This window comes from Poecilia mexicana, unplaced genomic scaffold (genome assembly GCF_051168715.1).
Source record: "Poecilia mexicana isolate PSO_F unplaced genomic scaffold, ASM5116871v1 scaffold_5, whole genome shotgun sequence".
NCBI lineage: Eukaryota > Metazoa > Chordata > Actinopteri > Cyprinodontiformes > Poeciliidae > Poecilia > Poecilia mexicana.
The window spans coordinates 16,410,591-16,432,378 of record NW_028263374.1 but is presented as its reverse complement, the minus strand read 5'-3'; the positions used below and the strand labels follow the sequence as shown (position 1 = coordinate 16,432,378).

General features: G+C 37.6%; 3 protein-coding genes across 4 annotated transcripts; 1 reads left to right on the top strand and 2 right to left on the bottom strand.

The window, feature by feature from the left end:
* Positions 1–4,597: 4,597 nt before the first annotated feature.
* tusc2b (tumor suppressor 2, mitochondrial calcium regulator b) lies at positions 4,598–8,410 on the bottom strand. Its single transcript, XM_014999404.2, has 4 exons — positions 8,250–8,410; positions 6,151–6,397; positions 5,687–5,807; positions 4,598–5,389 (listed from the first exon to the last, which is right to left on the bottom strand). The coding sequence occupies exons 2-4, from the start codon at positions 6,297–6,299 to the stop codon at positions 5,324–5,326; spliced, it is 336 nt and encodes a 111-aa protein (XP_014854890.1). The 5' UTR covers positions 6,300–6,397; positions 8,250–8,410; the 3' UTR covers positions 4,598–5,323.
* Positions 8,411–9,815: 1,405 nt separating this feature from the next.
* Positions 9,816–13,959, bottom strand: rassf1 (Ras association domain family member 1). Its single transcript, XM_014999403.2, has 6 exons — positions 13,648–13,959; positions 12,862–12,986; positions 11,091–11,195; positions 10,551–10,839; positions 10,359–10,474; positions 9,816–10,257 (listed from the first exon to the last, which is right to left on the bottom strand). Exons 1-6 carry the CDS (start codon positions 13,937–13,939, stop codon positions 10,108–10,110), a joined length of 1,077 nt encoding a protein of 358 aa, XP_014854889.2. The 5' UTR covers positions 13,940–13,959; the 3' UTR covers positions 9,816–10,107.
* Positions 13,960–18,454: 4,495 nt separating this feature from the next.
* On the top strand, positions 18,455–20,927 carry cyb561d2 (cytochrome b561 family, member D2). 2 transcript variants are annotated; one of them, XM_014999410.2, is made up of 3 exons: positions 18,455–18,802; positions 18,900–18,937; positions 20,072–20,927. In XM_014999410.2, the coding sequence occupies exons 1-3, from the start codon at positions 18,670–18,672 to the stop codon at positions 20,573–20,575; spliced, it is 675 nt and encodes a 224-aa protein (XP_014854896.1). In that variant the 5' UTR covers positions 18,455–18,669; the 3' UTR covers positions 20,576–20,927. The 2 variants fall into 2 exon arrangements, with proteins under 2 accessions (XP_014854896.1, XP_087861773.1); XM_088005647.1 differs by lacking the exons at positions 18,455–18,802; positions 18,900–18,937 and adding an exon at positions 18,949–19,981.
* The last annotated feature ends 861 nt before the right edge of the window (positions 20,928–21,788 follow it).

Sequence of the window (21,788 nt, the reverse complement as noted above, 5' to 3'; positions counted from 1 at the left end):
GTTTTAAACAAAGCATATGAATAAGCTACAATACAGGTTGACATTCATTTTATTTTATTTCCCCTTCTGAAACAAGAGTCTGCACCTATGGCTCTATAGTCTTCCACTGTGGGTCGTATGGTCGTAAGGGGTTAAAAAGGGATTTCTTAGACCTGAGTTTTTCCACTAAACCACAGTTTGAGCCATTATCCACAAATGGAGAAAACATGGAACAGCGGTGAACCTTCCCACCACTGTTGATCTGCCAACCAAAATTGCTACTACATCAAAAAATATATAGAGACGGGGAACAAATGGGAAACATGGGAAAGTGCCAAGACCAAATCCACAGGTGACCAAAAAGAACACACAGACATGTTTCACTTCCACTAGAAAGCATCCAGATGTCTTTGAAGTGTCTTTGACTGTGGTATAACCTTAAACAGGTTGTCTTTGTGACTGTTTAAAAGAAAGGGGTTAAAACTCACAGGAAAAAAAAGACTGATTGCCAGTTATATATACTTGATGGCACCAGGTTTTAGGTTTAAGAAGATTTACTTTTCCTATATTAAATCTAATTGACTTACATTCCAATGAATAGCTGAAAACATCATTGTTGTACAGCATCTTTGTTTTTGAGCAGGTTGTCTTCATTTGATATTTGTTTAAAAGTTGATTTTACATAATACTGTTCCCTTTAACCTTTTAACACATTTCAGTGTGAAATTTAAAAAAACAAAGACAGAAGTATTTTATTTTACTTTATTTTTCTTTTATTTATTTTTTTACAAAACTGTCTAGTTTTTTTTCTCTTAGCTATCTCTGGCAATTCCAAAATCTTATGGGACAAATATATTGATACAGGTGCATCTCACAAATGTAAAAAATAATCAAAAAGTTCATTTACTTCATATATTTAATTAAAAAGTTGAAATTGTTGATTATTTAGATTTATTACACACAGATTTATATATTTCCATTAGTTATATTTGTTAATTTATGTTTTGATGGTTTACAACGTAAAAAACAGTTTATCAAAAATATTACACATTTACAAAAAGTAGTTTTAGTAGAAAAATGCTACGTTATTGACCAGAGAATTACAGGGAGGACTGCTGATTTGACAGTTGTCCAATAGGGAGTCATTGACTCCCTTCACAAGGAGAGCGCAAGTCATAAAAGGTCATTGCTAAAGTTGCTGGCTGCTCAGAGGACTCAGAATGAAATTAGTTTGTTTGACTGCCTAAAGACCCTGACTGTAGATCTAATTAGATACTTTGAAGTGAAGTCATGATCATGTGTCTTACCAGCAACACGTTCCCCTTTAAGCCTCTGAAGAAACTCAGTCAAGATGAATAGTTGTTTACTTTCTACAGCAGATAAATACAGTTGAAGCTGCTCTGTCAAAAAGCAAGTCCTTCTGCCCTGAAGCCCTTCACCATGCTGTTTAAATACTCAGGAAACTCCTCCTCTCTTTGACCTCTACAAACACATGCAAAAGAAAAATATAACATCATTACTTACATTTCACTTTTAGCCATAGGTGAAAGTAAGTCCACCCTTGATTCGTACTTTACTTATGATGACATTCTAGAAAAGTAATCTTTAGTCTTGAATTAGAGGGACATTTATAAAGATGATTACCTCATGCATGTCATACCAATGAATCATTGGGTGTTTAGCATTTTTCATGCCCTCCCTTTGTATTTTGGTAAATCAATATCAGTGCAGTGAGTTTTGTTTGGGTTATCTGAGATCATGTTGGCTTAATTTTATAGTAAATAATAATAATAATAAAAAACCAGAGCATTATTTTAGACAATTTTCCAGGAGATGCATGCTAAGCTACTTTGTTTAGGAGAGGTTAAGCTTTTGTTATACCATTAATAAAAGTTGCACTTTACTTCCTGTGAGAGAGCCTCTATCTGAATCATTTAGAGAGACATGATTTTCAATTAAATTTGATCAGGTATAAGTGATATTTAATGTCCATCTGTATTTTGTACCCCTTGGGTATTTTTATTCATTTAGTTTTTGTCAAGGAACAGTAGTCTCAAATATCCATACCAGCTTAGTTACACAGCATGGAGACAAATTGAAATCAAAGTCTTTTTACAGATTCTCAGTTGGTTTTGATTGGGCCATAAAATAAGATTACACTTTTATCCAAGCCACTGAATCGTAACTCTGCTTGTGTGTTTCCACACCTTGATCTGGATGAGGCTGTTTGTTCTCTAATGTTCTCTAACAAACCTCTTGGGGGTAAGAAGGCCATGAAAACAAATATATATCACACTTTTTTAGAATATAAATTTGTGAAAAGAAAAGAAGTAACACTATATAATTTTTTAGTATACACTGATTTGTGTTGGTCTATCTCACAAAATCCCAATTAAAAAAACCATATAGGTTTGTGACTGTAAAGCAACAAAGTGGGGAAAAGTTCAGGAGCTATGAATATTTCTGCAAGGCAATTTCATTTATTTATTTTTATTATCGGAGCAATATTAAATAGGTTGAGAAAGGCTTGATTCGTCTTCATTTGAGTCCAACTTGAAGAAAACGTGGATAAGACTCATAGTTGATTTTTATAATTTTTCAGGTACATGAGCTCAGAACCTCTCTGAGTGGATGCTTTCAAATCAAACCCATTCCTCAGACGTCCATACGTTGGTCAGCAAAGCCAGGGCGGGTGGTTTCCCAAGCCATTTTTAATGAAAAGAAAACTCTGTTATTTCAGCTGTCAGAAAATAAACAAGGAAGCATAATTGCACCCTCACATCTTCCCCAAGTCATAAAGTCACAATCACCCAATATCAGTGAATAAAGCAAAAGGCTCACGCAAAGTAAGATCAGTCCAAAGAATTAACTACGTGAAGTGTATCTTGGCAAAGATCTCTTCTTTTCTTTTAGGGAGAGCAATATCAGCTGCAGCTTTGTAGAAGTCCCCTTCCCACACCGAGCACAGGAGGCCTGAAGTTCCCTCTTAAATTCATCCAGACCTTGTTAGCAGAAGCTTATGCACACAGTGGTTTACCTCAGCAATTTCCCCTTTCAGCTGGAGGTCAAAAGTGTTGTTTTCACTGCAGGTCCAGCTTGTTGATTGTTTTAAACCCATTTCCAAAAATGCTGAGTTCTGTTGTTATAAATCCTTGACAATAACTTCTGCAAAGTTAGCCAGATTTACTACTGGGCCAAAGAAAAACTAACCACATGGATCATACTACACATAATGATGTTTATTTGAACTTTTGTGAAAAAGTGCATTAAAGGTTTTTAGTGCAAAAAGATATTTGTCTGCTCCCAGTGGAAATGACTGTTAAGTAAATATGTTGTAATGTTTAACCGTTTGAACATGAGTATAGATGTGCGTCTCAAAAAATTAGATCATCTGGAAGCTTATTTCAGTAATTAAATTCAGAAATGATCTCTATATGTATATGTATATATATATATGAAAGCCACAACATAGACGATAATGACTTAAAATTTATGAAAATCAAAAAATTCAGTTTCTCTGAAAATCTGAGTATTGCATGGGCCAGATCACAGAAATAATTTTGAAATACAAATATATCATTGCCTCCACAACCCTTAGGAAACATCTGTTACGACATTTTCAGAGAGGGTGAGTCACAAAAACATCATTCCTTAGTAAGCTGTCTGGCTGTCGACAGAGTGCTGCAGCATATTCACGGAAAGCTGAGTGGAAGGAAAACATGGGGTAGGAAAAGCTGCGACAGGGATGACCACAGTTGGAATAGGATTGTGAAGAAAAGCACATGAAAACACTTGTTAACCAGAAAAACATTAGATTCTTACGTGGACTAAAGAGAAAAAGGACTGGACTTCTGCTCAGAGATTCAATGTCCTATTTTCAAATTTAAAGTCGATTTTGCACTTAATGGGAAAGTAAGACCCCAGTCTGGACAAAACATGGAGAGTTATTTGAGTTCCAGTGTTAAGCTTCTAGAGTCAGGGATTATTTAGGGAGTAATGTCATCTCCTGGAGTTGACCCACTCCGTTTCATTAAGTCCAAAGTCAGAGTAGACACCAACCAGGGAGATTCAGAGCGCCTCTCATGACGGCCATTATGGAGGTGCTGATTTCATCTTCCAGCAGAAGTTGGGACCCACTCACACTGCCAAAAGTACCAATACTTGTTTTAATGACCCTGGTGTTACTGTGCGGGATGGGCCAGCAAACTTCCCTGACCAGAAGTTTGTCAAGAGGAACCACAAGAAACACCAAACCCAACAATGCTACTATTCAAGAAACCCGATCATCTCCATGCCACTCTGCATTGACGCAGTAGTTCATGGGAAAAACAAACAAAAAAAACGGTAAATACTATAATATATAGACATACTTTGCAGTATTTGTGTATAATACTCTAATTTCTGAAATGCTGAAAAATTAGTTTTCATGAGCTGCAAGGCATAGTCATCAGAAATAGTGGAAAAATAAATGCTTGGGTTATATGGCTGTGTAATAAATTAATACACAGGATTCTCTTGATTAAATGAATGAATTACATAAAAAAACATTTCTCAATATTATTCTAACCTTTTGAGATTCAGTCGTTTAAAAACAGAAACATGACAGAGCAACATCTGATTTTGTAATTAAAAAAATTGTTTTAATAAATTAAATGTGAAATAACCAGCAAAGAAAAAAAAACAAAACAGGATCTGATCTCCTATTTGACTCAATGCCGTTGTGTACATGTGTAGTATGAAGTCACTGAAACAAGTTCTTCAAATGTTACAACATGATATTAATCCTTCCTTAGATTAGTTTGGGTGGCTACTGATTGCCAACTCACAAAGGCTGCAGCCCAAACCTCCTGCTCCATGCAAAACAAAGCAAGACAAAATAGTGTCAAAAACAACAAACTAAAATGTGCACAGGTTTCCCCACTTTAGATAAGACCATAACAAGTGCTGCTTTTATTCTAAACTCATTGAGTTCAATGGATCATACAAGAAAACAACCTTCAGCAAAAAAAAATATTTAGAACTCTTAAAAGGTTTCATCCTTTGTCTGCACGCATCCACACTGACATGCACGCAAGCCAAGAACTCCATGAAATGAGAGGATTCGGATTTTCCTCTCCATCCCAACTGGCGGTCCATCCTGCGTCTCACTGCACACAAGCCACAAACAGGTCACATGCAGAGGCTCGGCACACGATGCATCAGCCGCTCCGCGCAGGGGCTTCAGATAATTTGGGAGATCACGTTATTAGGAGATGTTTCCGGCTTCCATCTGCAGGGGGAAAGAAAGAGAAGAAAACCGGGACGGAGCTGACTCAGCGGCTCATTCGAGTTCCTCGAGGACCCGTCAGGCTTCACAGAGGATAACGGGGAAATCTACATGGATGCACGGGAAGTCCAGCTTTACAATTCCCTGAAAGGACACAGAGGGAATTTAAATGACTTGCAGCAACAGCTGAACTGGTGTCTACTAAATATGCACAAATCAATCGGATAATTTTCTTCTGATAAGCTCTGATCAAAGGTCAGCAAGGCAAAAAATATATATATTTTCCTCCCTCAGCTATTCACTAAATGTACAGTCCCTAGAATTAAAAATAAGAATCAAATTAGGCAGGTCAGACTTCAAAGAAAAGTCAGGGAAAGTCTGCGTGGTGCATTTAAAGTGCATACAAGTGAATTCTCATTTGATTATAATACATTCTCCCACCTGAGGTGTTAAGTTTTTCTGAACCCTTTTCAGTTTGGCTCTTTTACGTCCATTTTTTGTCACAATTGTCTCCTCGTAGAACTCGTGGGCCAAGTCACCGTCCTCATCGAAGTACATAGAGCTGCAGCAAAAAAAAAAAAAGAACAAAAAAACATGGCAATATTTACACATACATGTATTGGCCTTGTAGTCGATTTCTTAAGATCAACATAGTTTTTTTTTTTCTCCATCTCAAACACGTGACTGCAATGAAAACATAATCAGTTTTTCTCAGAGCAAGAAAAAGAAATATTAGCTCAACTTATTTATACCAGGTCATTAAAAAAAATCAGCTTACTGTACTTTTTAATAAAAGAATATCGACTCTCAATATTTGCACTCACTTTAATTTGACTATAAGATCCAACTCAGTTTATGACTCCATTATGATTCCTCACATTTATGGACACCAAGCATATATTTACCTTCGTCTGGTAAACACAAAGGGAGTCGCGCCAGGGAAACTTCGTACTCTTGCCAGTGACTGCTCGTTTCCATCTTTGGCTGCTTCATCCCCGCTGCCTGAGCCAGAGAAAGGCCAAAATCCTTTGGATTTGGAGCCACTACCCCCCATATTCAGCTGCAGCACATTATTTTCCCTGAGTCACAGGGCAACCAGTGGTGATTCACTGTTCTCGTACTGGAGTAATTTGGGTCTTCAGAGTGGAATAGCTAAAGGGAAAAAAAAGGGATTGAAATGCTTCATTTGAAGCAGAAAGCACACCAAGGACAAAATTATTCTGTAAAAACAGAACCATTACAGACTAAAGGATCAGATAAAGATCAGTGAAAGTGAGTGGTTTGGTCATGATAACACAATAAGGCCAGCCACTGAATGTTCATCCAAAACAATATATCCACCAAGTCAAGTTACAGAAGCAAAACAGATGCTGCTTCCATCAAGAGTGCAAATGCAGCAAATCTCAAAAGTCCACACAGACACACACCACTGTCAATATTTAGCTGGAAAGTAAGAAAAAGAAAAGAATATTAAAATTGTTTTTTTGTGGGCGTTTGCCTAAAAACACAAACACTGCTCACACCCAAATTTCCAACACAAAATAACTGTTTCATTAGGGTTTGTTTACAGACCCTAATTAATAATTAGGGTCTGTAAACAGAATATTTAGGAAATGTCAACATTTTTGTTGACATTTCTGAACATTCCTGTCTCTGATAATGATAAAAAGGAAAATTGCCTGTCCTAACATTTTAGTTTCTGCTACTCCTTTTCTTTCCCAAAAAGCATTTTTTTTTTTGATTTTCTGTTTTACACACTACCTGGTAAGACATTTGTACCAATTTAATGCTTTTTGCACTGATTTTAAAATTTGGAAGCAAACATATGTTGGCAGATTATCTCACTTTTTGTATTTCTACAGTTTTCTTTTTCTCCCGTTAGGGTGCCTCTTCTTTCTTTCTGGTATTTTTTTGTATGTTGTTGTCAACAAGTTCACAAATAATGAAAAAATACTCTTATTTTTTTAAAGGCATTCTAGAAAAGCTAACATTAGTTCTTGTAATGACTATAATAATGATAATTATTGTGATTACAATGTTCAGTGTGATATTTGGCTATTTTTTTTCCTCTCTTTTCTCATCTCAGATGTCAATGCTGATTGTGTGTGGTGTGAACACCAGCTGCTGTTACATTAGCATGTGAAACGCAAGTTCATAGTACTTGGAATACATTAATCAACAATTATTGCTCTTCAAATAGTCCTTTGCGACATGAATATTGCAGACACTGATACTGTAATGACAATATATAAATGATATTTTGTGCAACATTTTTGGATCATATATTTTAGTGTTTTATTTCTTATTTCTTAGGTATCATACTTCAAATTTTCATCTCTGACTGATTAAGATAAAACACAAAAGGAAAGAAAAAAACATGTTAGGCATATATTTTTCTCTTTGCAACCAGTCAATATATCACAATATATAGTAAGTAAAAGCAATATACAATGTAGAGAGCACATATTAATAAAACTCCAATCGCCTAGCACTGCCTCTAATTTATTTTCCTCATGGATAAGACAAAAGGCACAAGAGGAAGTCATTAGGGTTGCTGTAAATATGCCAAGAAATCACAGACGGCCCAAGAAGCGTGACAATGCAACGTATTAAAGCCATATTTTGTTGAGAGAGCAAAGCACCGACAACCGTCTGTGTAATGCCACGCAATGTAGCAAAGATATGGTTATAAAATACAAGTTACGTGCTTCGAAGAAGGATGAACAACATAAATAAACGTCTTTAACATTGGCAAAGAAGTAGCTAACTTATTTAGCTGCTTCATCAAAACAGTTAGACTGACCCTGTTCTATAAACTTAAAGTAAACCAGCTTTAATGTCACGAGAGCTCCCATCGCTGTTATCTAAAGACAACCAGCGCTCTCTTTCTAGCACTTACTAGGTCAACACGCTTCTAAACATAACGTTCACCCACGTTGACGAAAGCTAACATTAGCTGATTTCTCAGCTATTGCTGGTAGTTTCAGGCTAGTTGTAAGCCTACCTAAACCGAAGAGCGTTGTGTTCACAGAGGCAAATATTCCTCTGATGAATTTGTCCGGATGAGTTGTCAATATCACCAACGACCAAAGAGCTCGTAACATCAACAGCTATTACATTAGCTGTTTGTGCTAACGGTACTGCTTCTTCGGCTGCCCTTTCCCGTATTGTTGTGTGAGTTACCGCCACCACGTGGACGGGAGGGGTAAACGCAGGGCGTCTTCTTTTTACCAGCTCCATTCAGATGTCCTCTTCTTATAACAAAGACAGATGTCTTGGTGTAGAAAGATGGTCACACATATAATTGTCTCATGAAACTATAGGTTCTATTTTGGTCATATTCTCTACCTGAGTGCTTGGATCAATAAATTCAGAGAAACCAAACTAATCATCAATTATGAAAACTTATATTAATGTTTTTTTTCATTATAGATGTGAAGCAATTTGTTGGCAATTCCCGTGTTAATAAAACCAGGACAATAAGTTCCTCTTTTAATTCAGTACCACAATCACCTTGTTTTGCTTTGTGGGGAAGATAGTCCCAAGATGTTCCTTCTAGGTTTCTGGGCATATTTATTTTATTTCCATGTAATTTTGACTGATGCAAATTGTAAATACATTTTCAATTGCAAAAAAAAAAAAAAAAAAAAAAAAAAAAAAAAATATATATATATATATATATATATATATATATATATATATATATATATATATATATATATATATATAAAACTTAAAATTAAAATGTAATTTAAAGCAATCAGTGCCTACATTATATTTAAATTGTATTTTTTGAACATACCGTTATTACAATTAGTTTTAATTCCAGATTTTTGTATTCATTCCTTTGTGTCACAAAAGTCTCAAAACATAATGTTTAATTTGTTTTCCTCTATATGGAAGCATAGATATTAAGACTCCAACCAGCCTGAATAAGAGTTACTATCCACAAATGGAGAAAACATAGTGGTGAACCTTCCCGGAAGTGTCCGGCTTGCTAGCATTGCTCCAAGAAAGCAATGGCTCATCCAAGAGGTCTCAGAAGAACCGAGAGTACGAAGGACCACAGAACTTAACTGGACCAGCTAATGTCAGAGTTCATGATTCACCAATAAGGAAGAGACTGGACAAAATTGGTATCCATGAGAAAAATTCAAGGGTCAAAACCGCTGCTGACCGAAAATAACACAAAGACTTGTCTCACATTGGCGAAAAAACCATTGCGACATTACTTGGGAAATATTTCTGTAGACTGACAAAACACAAGAGGAACTTTTTGGAATGTGTGATTCAGACGTAGCTGTTGTGGCACATCCAGATTTTAGGTTTACGGGTGAAAAACTCTTCCTCTTAAGGTCAGGATGATTTGGGTAGATTTTCCCCTAATTACAGTACATGAACTCAATTACAATCTGTATTTATTTACTCAAGTTATGTTTACTAAAGCTTCATTAATGATGTTAAACACTGTTGTAATTAAAAAAAAAAGCAGAAGAAATGTGCGAGTGGGAAAACTTTGCAGCAACACATACACTTTGAAAGGATCATACACTTAACATCACATGACCGGTAATTTATTGTGATCAGTTTATTAGATAATTTGCATATAAATACACATACCCAACTCCAAATCACAGCTTTATTAAAGTGCCAGAATGTGATAAAAGACAGCATGGTCTGGTGTTTTCAGTAGCTCACATTAAATGTAAACACATGTAGTCCTGCTTCATTAACAAACTATAATCTGAAACACTGTCAATGCCTGAGCTCTCTCCTTCCCTTTATTCGTCACCCGTAAAGGTTCCCATTTCCGTGGCATGAAAAGGTTATTCCTAATGTTGAACTCCAAGGTTGACTCTCTGTCAACCAGGGGTAGTTACGCGGGCCATTGCGTGCCTTATCATGTCTCTAGCGTGAGCGTAGCGCTTCACAATCTGCCGCACGTGCTCTTCTTCCTCGCGCTGTAAGATTCGCAGAAAGTTGTTCAGCTCTGGGAAGCTGAAGGCATCCCACTGCAAAGGAAAGACATTTTGTTTTAAGATCGCTCAAACCAACTGTAAAATAAAGAAAAATAAAGAGTCTACTCATCCTCATATCTGATCAGAAGACTCACATTTACGTCCCCTGTTTCATTCTCCTTCAGAACCAGACTCAAGACTGACTCACTGGGGCCAGCACACAAGCGCAAATACAGCGGGCGCTCGTCGTCAGACAGCTTGCGCATGAACACTACAAGAAAGCACAGAAAAGATAATCAATGGTTTTCTTCTCTGTTTCAATAAAATCCTGACGTGAGGAATCCAACCTTGACTTTGCTTCTCAGCACGTTCAAACAAGGCAAACTTCGCCGGATTGTCGACCACAGTGAACTTGTTGAGCAATGCCTCGATGACTTCTCGCACTCGGGTTTCCGAGCTCACGTGAAGGTGCTTTGCCGCGTCTTTGGGGAGGTAGAAAGACGTCCGCCGCCTTGTCAGCCTTCCCTGCTGATCGTCCTCCTCTGTCCAGCTCTGGTTCCGAGAAGGTGGGAGGGAGATGGGCCGGAGCAGCTGAAAGTGGACCTTTATGAAACCAGTGTACGTCCCATCTTTATTCTGTTAGATACACAGATTCACTAGAGTTAGAGGCTGTCATTTATAGAGACAAATCTGCAAATTATAAAAATATGATGTAAAAACTGTCCAGAAGTTCACATAAACACATCCTCGGCATAATAATAACACAACTATGCATAAATACAGCTGAACTAAAGAACTTCTGCCAACTTTGCAAAAAGAAATGTAGTCAAAAGTCCAGCCACAATTATTCCAGAAGCTTGTTGATGGCATCAAAAACATTCACTCACATCCACCATGTAGAGATTGTTGTTAATCTGAGCGTTGTACTCCTTCACCTTCTGCTGAATCTTACCGACACTGAACTCTTGTTTACCCGGCTCAGTCTGGTCATCCTGAAAAGGAAGAAAATGTTGGAGCCAGTCACGCCAAAGGAAATCGGTTGGGGAGAATCAAGGATGGAGGGATGCAACAGAGAAGAACGTAAAATAGGAAAGACTATAACTATGTTTAAGGCTCATGGTTGCACATCTGTGAAAGAAAGATGTAAGCCTGTAAATAATAGTTTGTAAAATTAAAGTAAAATTAAGTACTTGGTTAACTTCTCCCAGTGAGAGTTTTGGACAAGTATGTTTTTTTTATTATTGTCACCACTATTTTGCAAGGATTTTCTCTAGACTCTCACTAATCTGTCTTCTCTTCGCTCTGTTGCCGTTCAGTGTCTCCTTCAGCTCCACCCTGATCCTCCGTCAGATTTGCTTCAATCGGCCAGTGAGCAAAAGTTTCACCCGAGGTTATTTTCTTAACCTGCACAGATAACTTTGAGGATTCATTTTTTGATTCATTACCTTTATGATGAAGCGTTTATCAAGAATTAAATATAATAAATCTAAAGTCTCAGGACATCAAAATTCAATCCTAAATGTATTTTTAAGTTCAGAGTCACCAGCTCATACACCCTTTGCATACCTAATTCACCCTAGTAGTAATGTATTTATTAACTATGATCTCAAATCTAAAGATTTGATTTCTTTTAAGATGTGGCTTCAGTGGTGTTCACTGACAGTAATCACACAGGAGAGTAAAGGGAGAAAGAAATGAAGCAAAGGTCCCTGGGACGTCTGCTCTACAACCAAAAAACATTCATTAAGACACTCAAATCTCATTTATAATTTATTAAATTAGGATATTATTTTCTCAAAATGTTCTATTTTTATTTCAAACCTGATGTATCATAGAGTTTCCTTACAATTTCCAATAGAGGAGAAAAAACAGCAACAAGAAAGACTTTTCTTTCATATGGAAGTGTATGTTTCGAGTTTCTTTGTTAGCTTTAAACTGAACTTTTTTCCCCGGTTTTTCTTGTTCCAGAATATGCTCAGCTTCTCAAAAAGGCCCCCGTTCTAATCCCAGCAGGGGAATGAAAGACTAATCACAACCGTAGAAAGTGACCTAATTTGTTTAAAATACACGTCTTAAGTATCTGGATGGATTTCAACAAACCAAATGCTGGGTTTGTTTCTCAAAACTAAAGAGCTGAAGTTAAGCTTGTATGCATAGTCACAGACGACACTAAGAGCAGATTTCATAGAGTAAAAATATATATTTAAAAATATAACACCACTTTACGACAATGCGTCTTTTTTATTAATGACAAATAAACAGGAAATAAACTGGTCAGTTATTATCATCACATATGATTATTCAAGCATAATCAATTTTTTCTTTTTTCTCAGTTACATTCCTCAAAAGTAAATGAAAAATCCAACTCATTAAGGAATAATAATAATAATAATAATAATACTGGCACTGTGAGAGCAGTGAAAGGTGATTAGTGTTGAATAGAAATTAAACATTTCAAATTTACATTACAAAGAAAAAATAGGAAACTATGCTAAAGGTTCCGTCCACTTCACCATGATGCACTACCGTTCGTTAATCTAACATCAAGACGAAACACATAAAAAGTTTTTAGCTGGCAAAACGTGAACATTTAATGGGTGAATGTTATTTTGCAAGGTGCATTACTGTTCTTTTTTGACGAGTGGTCTCGCTTTTTACCACGTTTGTGTCCGTCTCGATGGAGTCCTCGCTGTAGTCTGCGTCCTCCGTTAACGCACTCCCCTGTGTGCTGCAGTCCAGCTGGATAAACGGTCGGCAGCGGTAGTGACAAGTGTAGCTGCAGTCTGAAGGAGAGACACGGATATCAAAAGAAGGTGTGGTTTTGGTTCCTCTGTTTTGCTTTAACTGTGCCAATCTGTGTGTCGTACTATCTGTTCCTGTACTGTCCCACTAAGCCGCCACCTCTGTGAGTGAGACCGAATGTGACTGACAGTACAACAGAAACGCCAGAAGTAAAAGAAAACAGAGAAGCAAGGACAATCCCTAGGCCCCATATGGGCAAAAAACACTGAGCTGAAAGGTGAAACAGGCCAGAACTTCCAACTGATTAGGGTAAACGGCGTGGAGAGGAAATCTAACATCCTGAGGCACTAATAAAACAGAAACAGCCTAAAATGACAATAAACGTCCATTTCCCATGTGACTTTGGCCGTAATTCTTGTTCAAAACTGTTTAAAATAGAACAGAACCAGCATAAAAGCCAAGTTTTGTCTACATAAACAGACAGACACTGCAGTATTCAGCAGCCGTTACTTGCAGACATCAATTATACGTTTCTTTGGATCGGGTCCAGCAGAATAACTCAAAAGCTTCGAAACAACATGGAAACAGGATGTAAAGCGTCAGGCTTTCAATTTGCTTGAAGCCTGAAAATCTGACACTTTTGCTGGTCAGATTAAAATAGACTCAGGCTTCAAATAGATCAGAATTAGAAGAAGTACTCACTGGCACAGCGTAAGCTCTGCTTATAGAGACCCCAGATGAATTCTCCACACAGGTCACACCAGCTGAGGTGTGTGTAGCTATAGGGCTGGAAGTCATGGCCCACCGCCCCCTCTCCCAGGTGACGGACCGGTCCCTCGATGCTGACGCTGTCTCCAACCAGACGGACGACGCGGCCAGCGCCGGGCTGGCCCGGATTGACAGGGGCTGAGGCGACGTGTGCGGGTGGAGCGGCTAGCTCGATGGAATCGTTCACACTGAGGTCCTTCAGCTCGATCAGCTCACAGTTAGTCATCCTGTCCTCGATGCAGAAACTGAAATATCATGCAAACACTGGGTGTCCATGAGGGCGTGCAGGTGTGTGTGGAGCCATGTGAGGAGGCAGCAGAGTTGGATTTACACCTTTCCATCACACCGAAGCGTCATTTTGGATTCAGTCCCTTCCCAGAGTCAGGTAGCATCACAGTTTGAAGCTGTAAGACATTAAATAACAACAAAAAAAAAAACTTTAAGGGATTTTGATAAAGCAACTTTTCTCTAATATACAGTGTCAAAATTGTACATACAACATCACATATTTGTTAATCTGTCACAAATATTCGATCAAATGTAACTCGTTAGGCTGTATCTCAATCACAACTTTTGCGACTATGAAGCTTTGGCTTGTCTGCAGTCAAATTCTGTATCTGTTATAAACTGTCTTTGTGTCTTTATTTGATATAAAAGTCCAAAATAATTGATATTAAAGATTAAAAGGACTGTCACTGCACCTACAGTTAACATAAAGAACAAATGTAAATCTGTTTCTGACAAAGGATTAACATTTGTCATCTGATGCCAGGAATCACACGGTTACATAAAATGTGGGACAAGATGATGGGCATAATCCAGATCTATCCCCTCAGACAGTATTTACGCTGTTATTTGCAAAATGTAGCAAACAGGAGCGACGACAACTGAGTCACTCCAACTCAGGCAGAAAACTGAACAGTTGATGGTAACATAGGTATTGTAAAACCCAGAGTCCGGCCCTGGAAACCTGGGGAAGACGTGAGAATGTTGTGGAAGTTCAGCCTCCAGAAGGATATCCACAACATACAGCAATAAAATGCTTTAGATTAAACATAATGATGTATTGAAACAGCCAGCAATAAACTGATGTGTATTTGAAAGATTATACTCACACATGTCGCAAAGCCAATTTGGTTGAGTTTGAGCTATTTTGCAAAAAGGAATGTGCAAAATTTGAATCTCTAAACTTGTCAAGCAGAGGCACACCCCAAAAGAGGGTAAGCACCTTTATATTTTTACTTAACACATTTTTAAGTTAAAGAATTATTTTCCTTCTGCTTAACAACGACTCTATATGTTTGTCTATAAATACCCAATAAAATGCAATAAACCATCAGGTTACAAAAAGTGAAGAAAATCAGTTCAAGGGGTGCAAATACTTTTCCAAGGCTTTGTGTGCTGACTTTATCATTCATGAGAGCACATAATTTATTAAGTCATAATATAAATGATTTAAAAAAAAACCCCACAAATGACAAAGCAAATTCAGAAGGTTTTGAAAATCTGATTTTTTTTTCTATCTGCAGCAGGTGTAGGAAATATTTAAGAGTCTGGCTGAGGTGGGGTGTGGTTTCCTCTATAAAATGAGTAAAACAAAAAACAAAAACATTTCTCAATTATTGCAGCAAATTCAACTCTGTTTCTCCAGGAAGCATAAATTCATTATTTCTCCGCTGCCACAGCATTCTGTTATTAAGATGGAGAATACAGCAGCATCTAAAACTGGAGGAAACGTATTTTCTCTTTGGAGCAAACTTATTGTGACTAGAATAAGAACAACCCGGGGCTGTGTTTGCCAAGTGGGTCACCGCACGGTGCAATTATCCACGCAGGGCAACAACAACTCATTGTAAGCGACATCATTTAAGCCTACATGGTGTCATAACTTGTTTATTACCGTCTCAGCTCAGATTTGAGCCTGCAATATTTTTCACGCGATAAATTATTCACTGACCGAACATGTAATCGTTAAAAGCAGCCCGAGACGACGCGGTCTAATCCCGCAGCTCAGAGTCTGGAAACGGGACAGAGGGGGCAAAATCCCACGAACAGACACCCTGACTAACTGTCCACAGAAACCCCCCTTACCTCGGTCACTTCATCCACGCAGCGGTTCGATGGCGATATCTGCATAATAGACGCACTTTTTTTTTGTCCTGGAGTTATCAGCGAAGCGTCCCCCTCCTCATCTCCCTGCGCGCACTTTGGGTTTGCGCATGCACATTGTGAGACTGGGATTATCCCTTAAGCCAAAATGTGGCACTGAAATGGACGGAGAGAAGAGAAGAGAAGAGAAGAGAAGAGAAGAGAAGAGAAGAGAAGAGAAGAAGAGAAGAGAAGAGAAGAGAAGAGAAGAGAAGAGAAGAGAAGAGAAGAGAAGAGAAGAGAAGAGAAGAGAAGAGAAGAGAAGAAGCGCTGCTGGAGGAATCCCCTCTGCTGCACACATCACATCCACACAGACATGATGGGGCTGAGGAGACAAGCACGGTGTTAAGCTTCTGATGTTTTATTCTACTTTATAAAAACTAATTTAAATTAAAGCCATTCACTGTGTCTATAGATAATTCGGGACTTCATTGTCTATGAATAAATAAATAAACTTGATTAAATTGCAGATTATGTTTTGTTTCATGGTTACACTTGTGAGTAAACAATGCTTCTTTAAAATTGATTTAATTAATTAATTATTCACTTATTTATTCTGCCCTTTGAGATCTACAGCTATAAAGGGCATTAAAAATAAAGTCTGCTATTGTTATTATTAATTTAGGGTTCATGTCATTTATTTTAAAAGAAGTAAAAATACATAAATGCAATATTTACGAATTAAATTGAACGTAATCTAGTAGAATATACACAGTTCATTTTGCATGTAAGTAAAACAGGAGGAGACATTTTTGTTTCCAAATCGCCTACTTTCATGCGAGCAGGCTGCTAAATCTTTGATTAAGGATATGTGGAAATCATACAATGAGGAAAAAGCCCTCAGGCTAAAATATGGCCAATGAAAAATAAAACGTGGTCTTCCTATTTTCTACATTCAAATCAGACTTTCATCAGTGGCTATGTTTATTTGCACCTCCAACACTTAAAGTATTAAACCAAATACATTTCTTAAAAACAGCAGCAGCAGCAGCAGTAGTGGTAGAAGAAAGTATTTATTGTGTGGGATTGAGCTTTTCTAAGCCCATCTACAAAAGAAGATCACCTGTCATCTTAAGATACTGTTTTTATTCATTTATATTCATTTGCTTTGGCTGTGACAGAATTTTGATTCAGAATTGAACTCCTGCTTCAGACAAGACTGCAAGACAAAAGTTAAGAGGATATATTTTCTTAGATCAGTTGTAATTATAGAAAAATATATTACTTTTTATCAATTCGAGTTGGTTTGGAATATGGACAACTAACAAAATTCTCTTCTAAGCATTATAGATAAACTACCTGATCCATGTGGTTATTAATCCCCAGAAAGTTCATTGAAAGGTTTGGGAGCCCTTTATTCACTTTTCTTAAATGCTGCAGAAAATGTTTGTGTTCATTCAGCAGGTTTTATTACAGAGTTTGAACTCTAGAGGCCAGTGTACAATGTGTCCATGTGACTTCAGCTCATGTTAATGAGAGAAACATAAAAATCTTAGTTTCAAATGATTAAATAAGACCATTTATTTATTAACAAAATGCAAAATTCCAAACACAATAAATTACTTCTGAAATGTGACGGAAGAGTATTTGTAAAAAAAACCCAAAAAAAACAACAACACATTAAAAACATAAAGTACATTAACAGAAAGGAGAAGAAACTCCTGAATGAATGAGCATGTTGATGTCTGCAGAGCCCCAGTGTGAGTGTGAGTGTGTGTGTGTGTGTGTGTTTGTGTGTGTGTGTGTGTGTGTGTGTGTGTGTGTGTGTGTGTGTGTGTGTGTGTGTGTGTGTGTGTGTGTGTGTGTGTGTGTGTGTGTGTGTGTGTGTGTGTGTGGAGGCCCTGCAGAGTCACAAGCTTATTAGAGAGTAATTGGAGCACAATAACCAGTGCGCAGCTGAACTCTGTGTCTGGTGGATTTGGTGGTCCAAATATGAGAATTTCAAACTGTTTCACGATGGTATTCTTAGATTGTACACACTTCAGTTAAATGGATGTCAGTGAATCTAAAACCAGTAGGCAGAAAGATCCCAAGCTTGCTTTCAAATGTGGATCATTTTATTTGTAGGACCACAAACTTGTCTTCAAAGGCACTATGTTGATCGTGGGCACCATGATCTAGAATATAATCTCGATCAGGGAAGGATCCTCAAATCCAGGCCTCCAGGGCCGATGTACAGCAACTTCTGGATGTGTACGTGATTCAACACACCTTAATCACAAAGCTAAATTACCTCCTCAGTGCAGTCAGGTTCTCCACAGTGCTGCTAACCGTAGACCTGATTATTTGACTCAGGTGTGGCAGAGCCACATCTAAAACCTGGATTGCTCTAGGTCATTCAGAGTAAGTGTGGACTGTTAATATGAAGGACATATTTGACCGGAGTAATCAGCAGTATCGTTGCAATTGGATTTGAATCTTACTGGTTTCATTAGATTGTAATTTTCTGTGAATCTGTGCGATATAAATGAAATAAACTGGACTCATTTGTGTCTATAACTGTAGGCGAGTAATTCCTTACAAATAACTGTAAGAAATAATTATAAAGGAAGTGCAGAAACAATGGACTTTTATTTTGAAAAGCCTAAACGGAAGCTGCGTTTTCCCATTCCTACAACGGCACATCACGGCGACGTGTACCAGACACCGGAGGTTTTGTCAAGTATATGACTGTGATTTAATTACAATGGTCATCTTATGATCTTAAGCAGAGCGAGAAGGGCTCTAAGAAAAGCAGAGAAGGGCTTTTAGTCATCGTCACTTCCGCTTTCGTTGACTTGGAGACGATCGGACGTGATAATTTATAACATGATCCATAACAAGGAGGCTGAGTCTGAAACTCGGTTCTACGGTTTTATTAGAGCAGCCTCAGTGGGACTGACTCACATCATCTCCATAGCCTTTCCTGTTTTTATTGCATTTCTCTCCTTGCCCGGAACAAGTGAGTGTGGTTAATGTTGACGTCTTTTTTTTTTTTTTTTTTTACGTCAGTTTACATATCATTTTGTTGACCTTTAACCCCGCACGTTTTCTTTCAGGTGTGTTTTCATGGCATCCTTTTCTGATGACAGTAGCTGTAAGTTCAACCTCATCTATAAATTCAACACAAACCTTACTTTGTTTATCGGGACATTACGGACATGGGGATTTTTTTTCTTTTGCGTTCCCTCTCAATAATCTTATGATCAGTTCATGCGGCATCATTGAATACTGTAAGCCTTTTTTACGGTGGCCGCCGTACTTTCTGCTTTAATACAAGCTTATAAGGTTTTTCCATGGACTATTTCTGAGTTATTATAGCAGGGTAATCAGTCATCTGATTGTGTCTCGCAAAAGTTTTTCGAGGGAACGCAAAAGAAAAAAAAAAATCCTCATGTCCCCTGGAGGGCTCCGTAGGACATGACTGGTTGTATGATTGTGAAGTAGAAACTTTTTTATTTTAGAAAGTAAACGTTGGAGGTTATTTTTCTACCTGCTTCAGATAATTTAGAAACTGACTCAAAGGAAGCTGGCTGCTGTGGATTTTATTTGGGAGCTCTAGAGTAAGGAGGGATCAGTTACTTTTTGATGCACGTTTATCAGACATTTTGAATGTCATTAATTGTGCACAATTACAAACAAAAACCTAATTGAATACACAAAAGTTGAAGTTCTGACATTACAGTATGTAGAAAGGTCAATGTAAGGCACCAAATAGATCAGAGGTCAGCGACTTTTTCCACTCAAAGTTTAGCCTCTAACAAATAAAACTCTCCTAGAGCGGCAAAATGTGATTTTGCATAAAATGTACCATGATGAAAGCTAGTACAATTAAACTAAAATGTATTTTCAGATTTTAGAACAAAGTAAAAAAAATATAGAATGAGGTGAGCCTTTTCTATAAATATGGAAAATGAAGACTTGTAGGTATTGTCATATTCAGATTTTGCATAGAAACTTACAGAAAAGCTGTGAAAAACATTTCCTTTTTGTCTTTGTAAGAGCCACAGTGGAGGAGCCAAAGAGCCACATGTGGCCCTCGAGCCACAGGTTGCAGACCCGTGAACTAGATGAATCACTGGATAGTTTCTTTGATTTCTTGGCTAAACTTGCTCTGCACAAAAGTTTCAAATTTTTATTGGTACAGCTATTTAGATTTTAATTGATTTGTATACCACCTCTTTTATAACTTACCAAGACTTAATAATGAGTTTTCTTCCTTTTGTTTTAGTTTGGCTTCTTTATGACGGAAGCCATCCTGCTCTTTTCGCCCCACGGCTCCCTCCTCAAGAGGTTTCCACACAAGACCAAAGGCCGTGTTCACTGGATCCTGCAGAGCCTCTGTGGCTCCTGTGCAGTTCTGGGCCTGGCTGCCATCTACTACAACAAATACCTGAACGGTAAAGCCCACTTCACCTCGTGGCACGGCCTGCTGGGACTCATCACGGTGTGTGTGGTGTGCGTGCAGTCCTTGGCAGCCGTGCCGCTCATCTACCACTCTCTGGCCAAAGGCTGGTCCCTCGCCAAGCTGAAGCGCTACCACGCCGCGTCGGGGCTCGTCACCTTCCTGCTGGGCTGCACCAGCCTGCTGCTCGGGCTCTGCTCCTCCTGGTTCACGGAGTCGGTCGGGGGGCACGCCTGGTACCTGGCAGCGATCTGCCCCGCTCTCAGCGCTCTGATCATAATGAACCAGGTCTCGAGTGCTTACGTTGCTAAAAAGCGGCTGCAGTCCTGAGGGATGAACAGAGCTAAGCTCACTGTGCTCCTTTAAAGACTGAAATATTATTTCTCAGGTCACAAACTTTCCTGCTTTTTTTAATGCATATTTTTGATGGTGATCTTTCGCATGCTTGAATGAATAAAAAGTCAAAATATGCAGAAGAGGAACCAGAGTCCTTTTTATACTTGCATAACAGTAAACGCTCTTAAAGCAACATGCGTTTTTCTTAGCATGTCAATTAGCGTGCACTGTGAGCAGAACAAATAATTCAAATAAAAAAAATGGGAAAACAGAAACATGTACATCATTTTCGAGTATAAAAATACAAATAAGTGGGGAAAAATAAAAACATTTGTAATAACTCCAAGTATTTCTGTAACTGATTATTGCTGAATCTACAGGAGAATTGGTGAGATGGTTATTTAAAGGTGGAATACAAACTAATCTGCTCTCATTCAAATATACTGAAACTTTTTTTCTTACACATTCTAACACTTTTATATAAATATACTGCTCAAAAAATAAAGGGAACATTTCACTTTAATTTTGTGTGTGGCTCCAAATCCAGGCCTCCATTGGTTAATAAATTTGATTTCCATTGATGATTTTTGTGTGATTTTGTTGTCAGCACATCAACTTTGTACAGAACAAAGTATTCAATGAGAATATTTCATTCATTCAGATCTAGGATGTGTTATTTGAGTGTTCCCTTTATTTTTTTGAGCAGTGTATAGATATACAGACATATATGCACACGATGATATACCACCGATCCTACTGACTGCACTTCATATAGAAAACTTTTAATTTATATGAAATAAATTAATCTCTTAGAACTCTGTCCCTTTTAGTTGAGACCTTTTATATCATATGTTATGACAATAAAATTTACATAAATGCTTGTGATTCTTATATATATATTTTTAAATAAACAATGAAAATAAAGTCTATTTAATTGAATTTAGAAAACCTATTTTGCTCTCTGATAGGTCTCAGGTTGAAGAAATCTTTTTATCAGATGTATTCTCCCTTGGTTTACAACAGAGGGACTTTCAATATGGTTGGACAATCATTTCCATTTTAAACATAATATGCCAAACCTACGTTCATAAATAGATTTTTTTTTACCCAGTTTTATCCTAAATAAATTGTTAGCTTTCCTAGTACAGATTCTGCTTTTTAGCATAATCCTGCTTTTCAATTATATTTAGCTCCTGGCATGTTAAGC

Coding starts and splice junctions, on each gene's coding strand:
- tusc2b (XM_014999404.2), bottom strand. CDS start 6,299: ATGGGGGGTAGTGGCTCCAAATCCAAAGGATTTTGGCCTTTCTCTGGC. Junction 5,808..6,150: donor TTTGTGTTTACCAGACGAAG/GTAAATATATGC, acceptor TTTTTGCTGCAG/CTCTATGTACTTCGATGAGG. Junction 5,390..5,686: donor AGAAAAACTTAACACCTCAG/GTGGGAGAATGT, acceptor GTGTCCTTTCAG/GGAATTGTAAAGCTGGACTT.
- rassf1 (XM_014999403.2), bottom strand. CDS start 13,939: ATGACTAACTGTGAGCTGATCGAGCTGAAGGACCTCAGTGTGAACGAT. Junction 12,987..13,647: donor GCAGAGCTTACGCTGTGCCA/GTGAGTACTTCT, acceptor TCTCTCCTTCAG/ACTGCAGCTACACTTGTCAC. Junction 10,258..10,358: donor ATGAAACAGGGGACGTAAAT/GTGAGTCTTCTG, acceptor TTTCCTTTGCAG/TGGGATGCCTTCAGCTTCCC.
- cyb561d2 (XM_088005647.1), top strand. CDS start 19,754: ATGAAGACTTGTAGGTATTGTCATATTCAGATTTTGCATAGAAACTTA. Junction 19,982..20,071: donor AAAGTTTCAAATTTTTATTG/GTACAGCTATTT, acceptor CTTTTGTTTTAG/TTTGGCTTCTTTATGACGGA.